The following is a 17,612-nucleotide window of genomic DNA, read 5'->3' as shown; positions in this document are numbered from 1 at the left end:
ATAGAAGGAAAGGGATTAGTGAGACCATTTTTTATGATCTGCAACACAACACAGGGTGAAGAACCTCTCCGAACAATGGCAATCCTGACTTTCTGCATTAAAAACTCTGGGACAAATTTTTGTGACATCATCAAGACAGCACAAATCTTCCACATGAAAAGCTAGTCCACAACAAAAAATTATGTAATATGAAAGACTCCAGTGCTAAAATGCTATCAAATACCAGTGCTGCAGCTGCCCACAAATTGCAGCACAATTGCAGCGTAATAATTTTAAACATAAATTAAGATGCGTAACAATCAAATCTAAAGAATTACGTGACAGAATTTCCTCAGATCAAAGTACCTTTGATACCTGTGAATTTCACCTTATCACAAGGAAAAACAGAAATTGAAACTTAAAGTAATATGTAAAAGGCAGTATCAAAGCCACATTTACTAATTTCCATATGGAGTAATTCCTATATATTTAAATTAATAATGTGGTTCTGATGGTAATACAATCTTCATTTAAAAATTTTAAACAACAGCAAACCTAGCTACGTTGTTAGGACAGTTTTTGCCTACACAGTTTCAGTCTAGGAATAAGTTTTGAATCCTGATGATAATGTGCTGTTATTTCTTATGTGATATATTTTTTCTACAAAAGTGTATTTACAGTTGTTATCAATGCATTAACTCCTGACAGTTACAGATGATTTTAGGTATTCCTAGGTAGAGTCTTCATCACTAACACTTTAGAAAAGCTGAGTTACAACAGTGATCTCAAATCTTGAGTCAAATTACCAGAAAACCTTTCCAAGATCCTTTTGGCATTTTGTAAAGCCAACATTTCAGTATTGGTGTGCATCCTCTCCCCTTCTCTAGATACAATTGAGATTTTGTGTTTTCTAAGTCACATCAAAAATAGATTAAGCACTGGATAAAAATAGCTAAAACTTTCAAATTGTTTCCTGTAATTGTACATTTTCCCTTTTGAACTTGTATCTTCAGAGGATAGACATTTATGCCTGAGGCAAAGTGTTACTCACTGTGAACAAGGAAGCAAAAATCTTTCCACATCAGCAACAGAGTAAGCTTTGTGAATCCTTCTGCATCATATTCCACCACACCACTATCAACAAAAACACAACAAAAAATTAGTACAGTTTTTATCTTCAAATACTAGATGATGAATATGTGAATTTTGTAATAGGGGAATTGGTATTTTTGTTTGTTTGTTCAGAATCTTCCAGGATTTGCTTTTTTTATTAACAGTTACAGTTTTCTAGCTAATCGTAAATTAGATTAAACTTTTAATGTCAGTAATAGTCTTAATTATGCTGAGGTATTGGAGGTTGTTACCCAAAGAAAGGCCATTTTCAGTTTAAAATGCACTTTTAAATGAAAGAAGACCTGCTACCACATCTGCAGTCCTAAATTGATAAAAACTGTAGACACACAAATCCCCTGCACCTTACTCAAATGAAGATTATATATCATTTCTGTAGTGAGTGAGAGGTTAAAACTGAAAATAAGCAGACTGAGAAGAGTTTAAATTTGAAAATTTGGAAGAGTACATATAAAAAACACAAAACATGAGATCATAACAAAAAATTCATATAGAATACTTGTTTGACAGATGGATTAAGAGTTTCAACCATCAGAAGCTGGTATTCTGTCTGAAGCAGTATCAGAACTCATGAACCACAAGGCAGATGTCATATAATCAGAGGAACATGTGGCCACTTCTATAATAGAGTTTTCTCAGAAGAAAATGAAATGTCTTGATAAAGATTGAGGTTGCACTGACTATTTGCTCATATGTTCAGTTGAAGTTATTGTTATCTATTTATCATGGTATTAAATTTGGGTGCATGCTAGAAGCCACCTGTTTTCCTAACCTCACTTGAGAGACCTGAGATTTGAAGGGCTCCCTTGGAAGCAGAAACCCCTCATCACAATTAGCTAAAGGCGTAGACTCCAGCTCAATTTAGGCAGGAAACCAAAGTGCCAACCCTTCACAGTGCCACAGTAGCCCTGACTAATTGATTTGTGATTTGATGAAATGTGTCATCATGCCTGGCCATGCACCTTTCATCTGCAGGAATGCAACATGACCCAAGAGCCTCTTCTCTTGAGACACAGAACACTGGCTGTTGGTGGGAACAGCTGGTCTCCCAGCCCTGCATTTACACTGAGCAGGGCTTTCTGGCTCTTGCAAGGCTTGGAACCACACCTGCTTCCCCATTTTCCCACCTCAGTCACTGCCTGTTAGTGTAAAACCCCTTAAGTAATTGATTCAGAAGTGAACATACTTCTTCTGCACAAGGAAAATCCCTACTGTCCCTTTCCCATCATCACCTATTTTCTAGAAAAATCAGATTGGCCACTGGCACAGAAGTGAAATAATACTGAAGTACATTCCAGTATTGCTACAGAGCGACAATCTGTACACATCATTCTGTGAGAAATGACTAGATTTCATCTCATCCAGTGGACAGCAGCCACACAACCACAAACCATATGCAAAAAATGAGTCTCCCCCACACTACAGAAAAATATGCATCGGAAGAAAACTTACGTTCCGAAGTGACTCAGGAAAGCTGCAATGTACTCTCTTCTCTTATGGTATCCCTGAATAACATATTGTACCTTAAAAAAGCAAGAAAATAAATCCAGAGCTATAAAAAGATTAAAAAACCCAAAGCCCAGTTTGTCATACATTTCTTGTTAAGGAAGATTTATGTTTGACATGGCAGAATTTCTGAATTCTACATTTAGCATGATTTCCCTAAAGAATCCTTTGAGAAAAATTCTGGATCTTGCGTACAGAATATCTTGTAAAGAAATCTCTTCAATCATGTCTAAGTGAAACTTAAGTCTTTCACAATAGACTGAAGCACTGTTTAACTGCATGAGACAAACACTGAAAGAAAGAAATGCTCATCCTTGCCTTACTGAAGTTTGAGTAGAAATCTGTGATAGGCAAATCAGTCATCTGAACTGACAGTAAGCTAAGTGTCAAAATAACATTCTGGTTATAAAAGAGAAGAAAAAATTAAATTTCTTGCATAACTGATCTTGGGTGTTTTCTGAAGACTGCACCTCCAACAAAACCTTCTGAACACTAAGCTCTTTCACTGGTTTCATGCTGACTCAGGGAGCCACCTACTCAACTGTGAGCATCAGTTTCTGAGGCACTCTGGGTTTTGAAAGACTTCCATCCAGGCACAGACAAAATCCAACAATGCTAAATTTGGAGACTTAAGGCAAAATTCTCCTCACACCACGTATGTTTTCTTGTAGATTTGGATGGCATCGCTTAAGATAACAGTGTGAGCAGGGTTTGACCCATAACAAAACCAATGCATGTGTCACCAGGCTGCAAGGACATCTGGTTTACAACTGGTGGCTTGGAAGTACTTATGGTATGGTTCTATATGTGATTCCCTGTGTAACTGTGCTTTCCAGAACCAAAACTAGCATTTTAAGATCCTTTTCTCCCTCACTGAAAAGAACAGGAAGAGTATTTTCTTGGCTATGGCAATACTAGAATTCCTTGGCTGGCAAATGCTTTCCTAAAATTACTGAAAAAGTCTTGATACAACCATTGCTGAGAGCTGTCTTATATAACTTAAATTCTACTTATAAATTCAAACATTATATTTTATAAAACACTAAGATTATTTTGAAGGCTTTGTGTAGGATCTGAAATGTTATTCTGGGAAGAGGAAAACATACGATAAGTTTGCTTAAGTGACTTTGTTTAAGAAAGGATAAAAACAGCCCAGTGTGCCTGCAGATTTTAAAAACAGAAAGTAATTTTAACAGAAAACCACAACAAAAACAACTCTAATGATAGATTCCAACATAATTATGGAAACACACTCTGAAGAAACTTTTTCTAAAAGATAAAATTATTCTCTTCATTTAGACAATTGAAGGTAAATATAATATACAAGTAGGAAGTCTGTAATAGGTCAATATTTAAATGTTGACCCCCTAAGCCTTCTTTTGAAAATTATACCTAAATAATGGAGAAACTTTCAAAATACTATAATTGTTCTTTTTTGTTTAAACAGTAAGCTAACTGGAACACAACCTTTTCAGCAACCTTAAGTAGCTCTTACTGTATAAACATCCAAAGAAACTGCTGATTCAGTTCATCTGGAGGAAACATCTGAGAAGAAAAATCACGGAAAGTACTCAAAACCTACAATAATGACTGGGATATGAGAACTTGCAACTAGAACAATAATATGCAAACTACACATCTGTATTTACTAAAAACCAGTATACTGCAATGCAGTATTGTACAATACAGTAACATTTTATCCTAAATCATGGCATGTCACAGTAAGAAAAAAAACTGCTCCAGGATCTGATCCTAAACTCACTTGTTTACCTAAAGGAGTCATTCTATTCAATGTCATGCTTAGGTACTCAGCTCTTACCAAGAAGGTATTCCTTGTGTAGTTCAGCTTAAGTGTGCCTTGCTTTGCATACCAGGCAGAAGAATAATGATGTCTGTGGAAATGCAGTACAGTGCATCAGGGAAAGGAAAACTGATTGTGTGCAGCAGCTTACCTTGTTTGTTAGAAGCTGGCATACTTGGGGTACGTAGTCGATGAGACAACCTCCACCAGGAAAGGCTGGGATGTGAAGGGCAGATGATCCTCCAAGTGCACTAGAAAAATAAGTTAGTTTAAGAATACATTACATGCACAGCCTCTGGGATTTGAAAATTATTTCTGCATAGTCCTCTCCCTATTCTCGATATCAGATGGCCAAGAGGAAGTATATTTTATGTTGTGGTGATAATAAAAAGTATTGAGTGATACCATCTATAAAAACAAGTTATACCATGACCCACTGAAATCAAGAGTATCACTAATGCAAAACATTCTGTCAGGAAATATCTTTTTCATTGTGAACAGTTCTGTTTCTTAGCCCTCATCAGTAAGATGTGGAGTACTGCAGATCAGATTATCTTGTTAGTAGTGGAGGAGAGGACCTGAAGTCCTTAGCTGTTCCAAAACACACCTTCAGTCAAACCAGCTAAGAATAATCAAAATAATTAGGACTGAGGAGTCATAGATGGCCAGATGCAAATATCAATCATGTCACTGACTCCAGTTTTGGACTTCCCAATAGAACACAGATGTTAACCTACTAAATCAAGGGGTCAGTGAGCCAGAAAGATTATCAGGTACATGATGATGTAAGGAGGATGCTGAAAGAAATGGGTTTGTTCAGCCTTCAGAGAACACTGCGGGGGGGGGGGGGATACTGAAGAGGGAAGCTGAAGGCATATTGATGCCTTCAATTATCTAATGGAAAATTATAGAGATGGTGGAGTCAGAGGCTTCTCTGAAGTGGGGTTCAGTGGTGCTATGTCCTCAGAGGTGCTCAAAGCTCAGCTGAACAACAGGGGCCATGAGCTGGCCCTGCTCTGAGGAGTGGCTTGGCCAGATAAGCTCCTTCTTGCTCATCTACGTTGGTTTATGATTATAGTCTATGATTCTATGATTTTGTTCATGCCCAGTAGTAAATGACAAAAACAAGGACATTAATTCTGTCCGTGCACATACTGGACTGAATGGTAGGAATTCACAGAAATAAGGTAACTTCAGAGATGTATTTAGGCAGCTTAACCATTTGCCTCTATCAAAGGACAGAAGACTGAAGCACACCTGCTATTACTCAGGATAATGGCTTCTTTGGTGTGGAAAGATCTAACACTTATTTAAATCAGGCTGTATAAGGCAACGACGAGGTAAAGTCCATGCTACTTCCTTCTAGCAGCACTGACCTAAATCTTTCTTTATAGTTCCTTACCAAATCAAAATTTGCATTATACACTGTGGATTACATAATTCATTAACCATCCAGAAGCAACTTGGACACCATAAAAATGCTTCAAAAGCTAAGTTACTTTGGGTGGCCTCCTGTTTACATGCTGTTTCCATGACAAATTACACCGGCTAGAAAGAAAATTTCTTCTCTGCAAAACAAGTCTCTTACTCTCCAACAGGATCTGGCCTCTTATTTTCCTCAGTACTTGATAAGAAACCACTTTGGTAGGTATAAAGGTCTACAGTCATGCATCCCTTTGAAGGAACAGAGCCTACATAAATCAAAAAAATCCCAAACTCATAATGAGGTATATGGAAATCTGCTACTCAGGCAAAACAGTCTGGGTTTAGCAGACTGTTCACCACATGGAACAGTTCTGCAGGTCTGGATTTTGCATATGCAACGATGAAAAAAAAAAAGCCCTGAGTACACCACAGCTACATGAAAAAACAAACAAACTTTTCCAGCAGAAGTAAGACTTGAATGGGATTTTTTTTAAACAGAATTCAGTTTCCCTGCTGCTACCCCCTTACTAAAATTATTCACACAACATTATAATTTTGCAACTTGTGGATGGTTTAAAGCAGTGAAGTATGACTAAGATGATTAGAAAGTTGGAACATTTCTGAAACAATATGTTCTTACAAAATTGCAAGTATAGCGGGTCCACCGATCCGTAACATTGGAGAATGGAAAACTTCACCTCCTGGTATGTTAGAAGTGGGTTGTGAACCTCACTTTAGGACACTGACTTCCAGTTTATTAAACTCGTTACATATTATGTAAATATATCCATAAAAGCCTCCAATCTCACACACAGAGCAACTGGTACTGTCCACTTTGCATCCTGCCTTGCCTCATCTGACACCAAGTCCAAGTTCCCTTGCAGCATGGACACAGAACTGAAGATGCTCAGATGACTACAACAGGAATTACTGGCTTCTCTCCCAGTTACAATAGCAGGTATGAAACTACAAGTCATCTCTAACAGACTACACATGCAAAACAACCTTTCACTCCTATATCATCAGCTTACAATACATCTTCCAGACTGAATTATTATTATTATTATTTGTGAGTAAGGGGTTTGCCATTTTACCTGTATCCATCTCTTGAAAGTAGCTATCCCATAAAAACGTGTTGACATAAATGGACATCCAGCCCTTCTCAAATGAAAACCAGACTGCTAAAAGGTGTGGTTTCTGAGAAAGAGGTCCCTCCACAGAAAGAAGGCTGGAGTTCCTAGTATAATTATCCTCTGAAAACAGAATAAAGCTATACCAGATATAATTTATATTCTGTAGAAATAATTATGGGTAGGGAAAATTAAGAGTGGACAGGCGTCTTTGTTCCCTCTATTGGGTCAGAGAATCTGCTTATTAAATATTTTAATAAAATACTGCATTTGCACAGGACCTTGCCTCTGACCATCTCAAAACTGTCTATAAACATTCAGCAATTAACATTCATCTGCCTCATTCAACAGATATTTACCTTTTATTTTTAAATACGTAAAGAAGGTATTGCTCAAAGTTTGATTTGACTGTGCTGTACTACAATGTCTGTCATGTTAAAGGAACATATTTGCTGTACCTCACAACCTTGAGACCAGGCAAGAGGATGTAATAATTCATTTGATTTATAATAAACCTTCAACTAAAGAAAGAAGTGACTTCCACAGTGCCAAAGAAGGACCTGTAAAGGATGCAAAATGGAGACATTGAGCAAGGGAATGTTGCCATGCAGCTCAATATCCAAAGGCTGCTTTTGAGGTACCTCACAGTCCAATCAAAAGAAAAAGAGCCAAACAAAGTGCTATAAGAAACCTTTTATAGTGAAGGACATTCCATTTGGCAAAGTATTTCACCAGCACAAGTTAAAGATTGCTGCATGTCAACTCTGCTTTCCCTATAGTTGGGTCTCTTGGAGCATAGATCTTAAACACTTCTGTGTGCAATCAAGCCTTCTTCTCAGTATCAGTGCTATACACCCCTTACAAAAAAGCCCCAAGCTCATTTTATCGCAATGGCAAACAAAAAGCATCAAGAGATATGATGAGGAAGCACAGACAATTGCTCCCCTACAGCTGTGGGAGTAAGGATAGTTTTAGTACAATCAATGGAATTGTGTTTGATTTTTACACTGTTTTTTTCAATAAACCGCTACTTTTTAAAGTAGAATTCTAACAGTCTGGTATTTTTGGTAATTTTAACAATTCATGAAGCAATAGTCTTAGGAGATGCTATTTCATTTCAACTCGTACCAGATGAAGATAAAATACATGGTAGATCTACCTGTCTCAGAGATAAGGTTCTACAAACATGCTCGAACAAAGACCTGCTGTCCTCAGAATTTTATTTGCTTGCTCTTACTCTAAGCCTACTCAGCTCTGCAAACCAACTTCATACATCTCATTTTAAGACAGAGCAGAGACTCCTTGCAGCAAGGACCTGCCCTCCTGGACTTCCAGAGTCAGTCACAATGTGGTTCTGATCCATAGTCTGTGAATTAAATTGCATTTTGAGAGGAACTCATTATTGAATTCAACAAGTGCAGCAGTCAGCCTGCATTAATAGAAGTTTTGTTCTGTGACATGCTGAAATACAAGTTCAGAAAGCATAGCTGGAGTATGTTTACATTTCTGCTGTTGACTGGTGCATTCCAAGTGACTTGCTCTGTCTGTCTCTCAATGGATCTATTTATTCACGCCAACATACAAAATGCAAAATTCTTCCACATTTTTTGATAACTTATAATTAATTAAAATGTCTTTCTCAAGAAATCATCCTCAATAAATGGCTTAGCATTAATTCACAAATTTCAAGAAGTGACTGTTTTGTTCTTGAGAATTTATGGGTAAAGAACCAGTCATTTGCCCATCACTTCATTAGGGAAGAAGGGTACTTGCAAGTTTCAACCTCAGCAGACTGAGTGCTTTAGCAAGGCACACTTACAGGCAGGTAGAGAGATGCTCTTACTCTTATCCCTACCCCCGTCCCTACAGCTCTTGGGCCTGCCTAGTTCCCCTAAACTCCTGCATTAACACCACCTCTTCCCTGCAATTCATTTTGCTTCCCTCTCTCTCCAAAGAGAAAAAAATGCAGGTTTGTCTAGATTGCTGGGAAACTTTTGAACTAAGTCTGAAAAATGAGGATTATTTCAGACCACCCTCTACATCACAGTTTGAAGAGTTAAATGTTAACACAGGTTATGCTATTACAGCTAAGGACCTGTGCACACATAATACAGTTTATACTTTGCTGTGAAACAAATATCACAAAGAAAAGAAAAGGAGGTACCTTACTTGATAGGGGTTTTTTTGGGTGGTTTTTTTTTTTTTTTTAGGGAGAGTAGAAAATGTGTATTTGGGTGAGGAGGTTCAGAACTGTAAGAATCATACTTATCCTGAATACAGTATGATATAGCATTAAACAGCTTTAAACCAAAAGAGAGCAGTACATAATATTGACTGCACTCAACATTTCTAACTCCAATATATTCTTTCTGCAAAACACACAGAAAACAGGGAAAAGACAAGTTCAATGATTGTGAATGATGGAGTTATAGATTCGTCTAACTTTGAAAATGTAAACAAATTAAAAACTTGCCTCTGAATGGAAAGACCTTTCATATGGGTTTAAAGTAATTAGAAGCTTTTCTGTCAGTGTGGCCAGTGTTAAAGCACTGTCAAATCTATGTACCAGTGTTAAAGCACTGTCAAATCTATGTACCAGTGATGGAAAGTAGACTTTAGACTTTTTAGACTATGGCCATTTATTTTACCAAGACTGGTAAAATTACCTTTTTAACTCTCTGTAAGACCTGCTGTATTTTGAAACTGAAGCGCACTGCAGACAGACATGAGCATTTAAAGGGTTTATTACTCATGATGGCTATACCCAAGAGTAGCCTCAAGCATGTGGAAAGAAGTTCCCTTCTTTTTGCTTTTTTTTTCCTATTTTGAGAGGCATATTCAGGGCTTTGATCTCCTTCCCTGTTCTCTTTGTCTTTTGTTGCTGAAGTAAATAGTTGACTTTTTTTCTTTTGCAGTTTCATCACTTTAGTACATTACACCATTTGGCACAGGAGACACAAGGAACCACATCAAATAAAAGCACGTGACCACAAAAGCTGCCTTAGCAACCATGATCCTAGATTTGCTGTCAGTTTACCATTTTTCAGACTTGCCTGACTGTAACCAAATCCCTCCTATCACACAAACAACGTGGTGCTTGGCAGAAGCCTTGGGATAGTGGTTCCATCAGCAACACAAAGCTTAGCAGTAAAATAACAGAACATTTGTACTGAAAAATTGGACAGTCTAGGTTTGAGACAGCATTTTCTTTCCTTTCCTGTAATAGTCCATTTGAAGCAAACATAATTAATATACTGCTTGTCCACTCAGATCTATCACAAAGAGAAGCATGTCCAAAAAAATTTCCATTTTATTTTTAAAGAAACAATTTTTTCTTTTAATTACTTCTACTATAATACTGGTAAAACAGAAATGTATGATTTCAGCAAAGAGAGCTAATCTGATCTAATGTACATTATTGAATGTTCTGGAAAAAGAAATACAATCACAAATAGACCTAGAGGGAAAACTATGCCAAATCTGTTTATCTGAAGAAAGAATCCTGGTCAAACTCAGACTCAGCATCTGGCCATTAGAGCTGAAAGGATGATACCATCATTTTTTCCTTGACCTACTAGTGGTTCAGAGTAAATACCTCTGAGCTTGTCCTGACTAGTGACTGGAAAAAAATATGAAATAATCACTGTAAAGAGCAAATACTAAAACCAGAATGTATTCTAGTTTCACAGAATGTGCAGAAAACTGCAAGTCAGACTTACTGAGCTTTATTTCAGTTTTCTGCTGACTCTGTATGTTCTAGCATGTTATTTCAGCCACCCTGCTTCTCTGCTTGCCCACCTATTATGTTCAGATGCTTATACTGAAGTACATGGAAGTTTAATAACATTCATAGACTAGTACAAAAACTGTGGGATGAAGTAATCTTTAAAAGCTAATAAATACATGTTTGGGTTAGTCCAACTTCTCTATTCTGCTGTAGGTAAAATTGAAAGAAAGAAGCAGTTGTCTATAATGTAGTAGCCATTTTAGACAAAGTAGTCATACCAAGGAGACTTGCATTAAGTGTATAGATTCTAGGTTCTAGCAGACTTAAACCTATCAGACTTAAATGCAAACCATACCTAGAGTGATTCAATACTGAAGGATTTGTGGGAATAAGAGCTCTGTCCCCAGGATTCTATTGCTTCTCAAAGAAAATAACTCAAGTAGCATGACATTAATAGATGGCTAACACTATAATTAGATTAGAAATTTGTTTCTTCTCATCCCTTCACTGAGTACTGAGAGCTAGAGGCAGAAAGAACAGATAGTCCTGCAGTATCAAGTTTTTCTTACTGCTGTATGATAGCATAAAAATCTGAAAATATTAGTATTTCCTCTGTATTTGATAAATCAGGACTGAAAGGATTTTCCTTTGCTTAATGGATCTTTACACACAGAATATTCTGCGTAAAGGGGACTGCCAGATTTCTACTGATGTGTTAAATGAGTGAAAACCTGGGCTGCTAGTGCTGGGAAAGGGAGCACTCCACCATCCTCTCATGTCACATTCTCTGAGGAAACAAAACCACAAGAGGATAACAATTATTACCTGGCTGATGGGACACTTGGGACACAGTGGTACCACAGGGCACACAAGCACTCTGCCTACCACAGGCACCACACTGCTTCCCTCTCTGGGTGACAGGGCCCCTGCTATGAGCTGACCTGTGGCTCAGAGCAGACAGCTGGGCAGGCAGCCAGCCCAGCACCACTGACTGTCCTCTGGCACCTCCATCACACCTCAAGGTACAAACTTGTGGAAAGTCCAAGCAAAAGAAATTATCAGTGAGGCTTTGAAGTGTACAGGTTAACTTAACTGGTGTCAACAACATCACTCCATAAAATGGTACAAAATTTATGGTCACTAATTCATTCCGACAACATAAAAGTGAAAAGTATAAAGCAATATATTTCAAACTGTTTTCAAGTATTAATACAGAATTGTTTTTCATAATACACTACTAACAGGTTCAAAAAGAAAATATGAAAAGTTCTGTAGGTTACAGAAAGAGTTTTAGCCTTCTCTTTAAGGCTAAAAGTTTCTGGCAAATGTTGCTTTTGTGTTGCAACTGACTGAACTGATGCCCCCTTACTTTTTCTGCAAAAATATCACCAGTAGCAATGTGTATTGCAAGTGTACTATACTCAGTCAACTGGGGCAGATAATAATGAGAATCCATAACGAATGACAGAAGAGCTGAATTTAGAGACACTTCTTATGATATCAAAAATAGAACTTTGGCGTATCCTTCCCCTTCCCTCCTAAAAGGTATTGCTTACTAGTATTAATTCCAACTAATAATATTAAATATTTTTACTAAATAAGAATTCATTAAATAATATTTACAGGAAATAGATATAAGAAGCCCTGAATCAGTTGCTAGATGCCTCACATTTTAAAGAGGAGGGCATGGTTCCTGTCCCAAAGAACTTTCACAGTCTACTATTTCAAGCTACACTGCAGAGAGAGGACCTGAATGAGAGGGTAGGAAGCATGCACATTGCAGAAAAGAGACTTAAACCTTTATCACATACAATGTAGATAAATAATTTCCAAAGCATTTTGCTTATTTTTTAAAGGTTGGCAACACATTAAGAGAAATCTGAGTGAGAAGTGAAGAAAGGTCAGAGAAGATTTTCACAGAGAATTCAATGCAATAAGGAAGCAACAGCAAATAAAACTCCCAAACCACCAGGAAAAGTTGCAAGAAAGAAACTGAGACAAATAGAGCAGCAGCAAACATCACTGAACAGAAAAGGTAGATAAGATAAGCAACATGTGCAGATAAGTAAATAAAGAGAGCACTGTGCAGTCCTGAATTATTTTCATTTCCACAGAAGTTCAAAAACGTACAAGAGAAAGACCATGTAGCCTAACTTCCTTCAATTTTCTTCTGCATGGATGTCAGAAAGAGAAGCAAACATGAAAGAGGCTGGATACTCATCACAACTAAGACAAAACAAGATTTTGGGTGAAGAAAAAGTCAACTGTTACTGAATTGTTAAACATTTCCACTCTGCATTAGTTTGAGATAACAACATAAACACAGGAATTTGTTTACAATAATGCATTCTCCCAATTTCTTCTTCTCTGAAGGAAGAAAGTTGAGTCTGTTATTCTTCAAATTCCTGTTCTTCAGAAAGGTACTTTTAAGGGCATTACCTGTTTTGCTGACATATTTATAACCTCCTAAACTGTGAATATATTAAGGGCCTTTAAGTAGCAAGTAAAATAATACTGGGCATTGGGTCTTCTACTTCAAGGGAAAAATGTAATGACTTGGAAGAGCTGTGTCAAAGGAACTAAAAATGGTGTAGCATGAAGACAGGAGTTAGGAATGACAAACTTCTGCAGAAAGAAGAGAGAGAATACTGGACTGCTGGTAGGCTGTGAGCAGTATGCTCCTCTGAAACAACAGCACCCAATAAATTAACAAAGAATCCAGTATTTATTTATTGTAAGGATCCCTGGAAATTCCTCACTGCACTGAAGCCTGGGTGGTATGTTACACAGTGCTTCGCAGCATTTAAGATACTGATCTACTCTTCTATAATCCACTCTGCTTTAGTGATGAAGATCTTCCAAGCAATTCAGTTGAACAGAATATTTATCACAAATCCATGTACATCTTATGATCCCTCAATAAAGTGGATAATGTACATTAATAACTGCTCTAAGACAGTATCAGTTACAGGTACAAACACATGCTGTATCTATCTGTAATTTCTGATGACTCTTACAGCAGCCATTCAATAACATCCACTTTACTACACTGTGACTGTACACATGGCAGGTAATTTTCCAGTACTTGTACTAAACACAGCTAACCAGCAGTGTCTATCACAAAGCAGAAAAATGACTCTGAAAACCTTATGACTCTGCTGCCTTCCCTGCCTACTGTTCTTGCCTTTTTCTGAAGAACAACAGTCATTTCCTTGCATAACTTGCGGCCCTTTATGTTTTGTGATTGCACTTGCTCATATTGTTCCTTATTTTATTTATGTTCTCTAATCTACTTGCCAAATTACAGTAATTATCTCTTATTGTTAATCTTTTCCTATATTGCTTAATGCCTAACACTTCCAGTGACACAGTCATTTTGTAGAGCATTTATTTTCTGCCTCTGTGCTAAAACACTGTTGCGTTGTAAAGTTCTCTCATGTAGGTTTTTTTTTTCATTCTCCTTAGGCCATACAGTAATCCTCATTTGTGAATCTCATCTATCTGGAGAAACATTTTGTATGAAACATCCTGTCCTCTGCTTCATCAGCATCACGTTTAATTAGCTTACACTGAGAGGGCAAGAAAACTTGCAGAAAAATTTCAGAAATGAAATGAGAGCAACATGCTGGAAAACTTCTGGATATGAAGTTGAGCATTTGGGTCATCGATAAGAATGCCCGAGGGAGACAGAAAGTTAAAGGAGAAAAATGTTTTTCTTTCATACATCTGGCTTCTGACACTGATTTCCATGTGTATGCAGCATGATTAAAGGGCATTCTTGCTCAGATCTTGAAATTGGCTTTATCTTATGTTCACAAATGATGTGGAATGCTACAAGTCTGGTCTGGTGCTCCTGCTAAATGCTCCAGGAGGCTGAGTGCGCTCTGGTTTTATGTAAGCCAAATACACATGTGGACACAAGGCAAGAGAACATCAGTTTTTCATGTAAACACAGCCACTGTGGCTTGACAAGCTAATATGAACCATGCTAAACTCTTACTCATTTAACAAGGTGATATCAATCTGCTCAGACAGTTTTTACAGTCCCTTTCAGAGTCTTTACCACAGGAATTTGTGTAAGTCTGTTTTGTTCCCATGAACACAAATAATTCAAAAATCATCCTAATATGTTCTCTTCAAAACAGAGGGAAGTAAAGCTATGGATCACATTGCACAAGGGCAGCCTTTGGTAGGTGGAAAGACTGAGAAAAATTCTCAGAAGAAAACACTGGCACTTTGAAACTCTGGTCTTACATCAGAAGTAACAAAGGTTCCTTCTGTAAAAAGGCAGACACAGGTCTGCTTTTAAAACAGAAAAGGCAGAAAATAAATCCAAAGGTCTTCATTGTGTTAAAACTGAAGCAGGGACCCCATATATACATAAGGAACTGGAAATCTCATGATTTGTAACTTAACAGCAGTGCTTAAGTTGGTGAGAAGGTGAATACAAGTATTCCTGTATTTTGATTACACTGATATGCCTGAATTTTGGTCATGGAGCACATTCATTATAGAATGCTATGCAAGGCAAAGACTGGAGCGAAAAATCCTATTCACAAGATTCCCCTTATCCCAGAAGGGATAATGAACATTCATAGTGCAGATACAGATATCAGTCAGGCCATTAGTCAAACACAGACACTTCTACCCCCTAAACTGTCTTTAAAGCTGTCCCTCTTTCCCTTAGAAGCTGCAAACACTTACATGGCCATTGAAAGATGAAAATTCCACCTTTACATTAGTATACCTTATCACTTTTTAAGGTTTGATTAATATTACTTAATGCTTAAGATGTTGAGTGGTAAGATATAAGGATGGCCTAAATGGCATCTGTAAGTAGATGTATTTATGGGATGCTTTGATAAACCAGGCTCTTTAGTTGAAGAATGACATTTTCAGAAAGATTGTCTGGTTTTAAATAATTTCTGTTCTGTCATTTAGTAAGACTGAAATATTAAGATTCTACATCTTGAATTGCTTCCTAAATAAAGTATTCTCTTTTTGGAAATTATATTAGGGCTCTTGAGTCATATAGATACGTAAAAAATATCAGATGATTACCAAAAATAAAAGCATTGAAGCAGTACTACATGTCTTATTAAAATACCTTTTACCCTAAAAATGCAAAGTGTTTTAAGAACACATAATACAATTTGTGTATAGTGCTTCTACAGATTGCTTAAAATACATTAATAGACAATCCTTGATTCAATTTCTGTCAGGGAATGAATATTACTGTATGTGACTAAAAGCTGAGCAGAACTCACAACTACCTCAGAAGTGAAGTACAACCAGAATTTCCCAAGCAGGTCCTCAGCATATTTCAAGGTGAAGTTTACTGTTGAGCCGCTTCAGTTTATCCCAAGTTCTGCCTTCATCAACTAATAACATCACAGTGTCACCAAAATCCCTTGGATACTATCCACTCAGGCAGGTTAACTGTTTTTTCATTTTACAACATTCAAAGAAGGTGCTGCACACTGTCTATGCTATCGATCTGCAACCACAGAAGTACATGATTTCAGACTGAGAGAACTCCACAAGCTTTTTTAATTGTGAAAATCTGTCACTCATGAAAGGCTATTTTACAATTGACTAAAGAATGCAAAAAATTAAACCTTCCATATTACTTAAATCTATAAATAGTGTTTTAGAATTCTAGTTTACCTGGGCAGAAATAGTTGATTTGGGGCTCCTGCCAGCTTAGGTTACTATTTTGTTGTGAATACAGAAGTTCTCAGAAATCATATGCTCTTTGTTTTTTCTATTTCCTGTCTTCAACATACAGGCTGCTATTGGATGTTTTTAAGTGAATTATAATGAATGTGCTAGCTTATGAAGATTTTAGGTGTGCTGAAGTTGGAGTAAAAAAGAAAAAAACCAAAAAAATACAGTTATGAATTTAAATCTAAACTTCTCTGTATATAGCTTGTGTTCACTGGCCTTCCTTCTTAAAAATGACTGAAGGGTTTTCCTTTAGTAAGTACTTCTGTAGTTCGTGTTTCTTTAGACACTGATTGTTCTCAATTTCTTTAAAAATCGCAGGGGTTACACTGACAGCAAAGAAATCATCTTATGCTTTCAGATTTTTTACCTTTCACTAAGAGCTCAGGGTAATGATGCAATGCCAGGATGCTATACATGCCCAATTTCACTCCAGATTAAGAATCAGGCATAGGGTTTAACAGTTGCTTTGTGATACAAAGGAGGGAATGAGATTTGATCCTCTTTTACTGAGGTAAATTCTTATCCACCTTGGTTTAAAATAACAATATACTTAGATTAGGATTTGGATCTACTGTACCTAATGTATTGTTCTCAAGCTAAAAAAAAAGCAATAGTGAGATGAGAGTCTTTAATATCATTAATCTACTTCTGACTTCACAAACAACAGCCCATCCAATAACTCCTTGTATTTCATTCTTTCTCTTGTTTGCTGGTTCAAATGTGACATTTGTACAATACAATACACTATTTATTTATTTATTAATTTTTTTATTTCAGTTACTACAGCCTTGGACATATGAATCCTTATCTGAACGTCTCCTTGATAAAATGAGGTGTTGCCTTTTTACTCCTATAACCACCTGCACCTCATACGTAAGCTCAGATACAAAATGTGTAATATTAAGTCAACATTTTTGTTCCCCCAAGCCCCCAAAAGAATCACAATTTCAAAGTTTTGGTTCACACATCTGCAGTAATTTGATCCTCCTGTGCACACGTGCTATAACAACACAACACTACCAACGTTAATGTCATACCAATATATGGACATGACCTAATAAAGATTGATGAATTACTTCTTTATGAGTTTCCTGTATGTAAACATCAGCTATATTATTCCACAAATGTAATCTCTGTATTTCTGTTATTCCTGACTACCTGCCAGTCGATGTTTACCCCTCCATAT

The 17,612-nt window shown here is 36.9% G+C and overlaps 1 protein-coding gene across 2 annotated transcripts in view; it reads right to left on the bottom strand.

The window, feature by feature from the left end:
- Window positions 1-17,612, bottom strand: part of BABAM2 (BRISC and BRCA1 A complex member 2) — a 162,222-nt gene that overhangs the window by 33,437 nt on the left and 111,173 nt on the right. For both annotated transcript variants that reach the window (XM_064708927.1, XM_064708928.1), the window contains exons 8-10: window positions 4,569-4,668; window positions 2,563-2,633; window positions 1,031-1,113 (exon numbers count right to left, since the gene is read on the bottom strand). In XM_064708927.1, the coding sequence (XP_064564997.1) occupies window positions 1,031-1,113; window positions 2,563-2,633; window positions 4,569-4,668 (254 nt within the window). The remainder of the gene's footprint in view (window positions 1-1,030; window positions 1,114-2,562; window positions 2,634-4,568; window positions 4,669-17,612) is intronic.

Source organism: Zonotrichia leucophrys, chromosome 3 (assembly GCF_028769735.1).
Source record: "Zonotrichia leucophrys gambelii isolate GWCS_2022_RI chromosome 3, RI_Zleu_2.0, whole genome shotgun sequence".
NCBI classification, from domain to species: domain Eukaryota; kingdom Metazoa; phylum Chordata; class Aves; order Passeriformes; family Passerellidae; genus Zonotrichia; species Zonotrichia leucophrys.
Note: the sequence above shows the minus strand (reverse complement) of the source record. Positions and strands in the feature narration are given on the sequence as shown.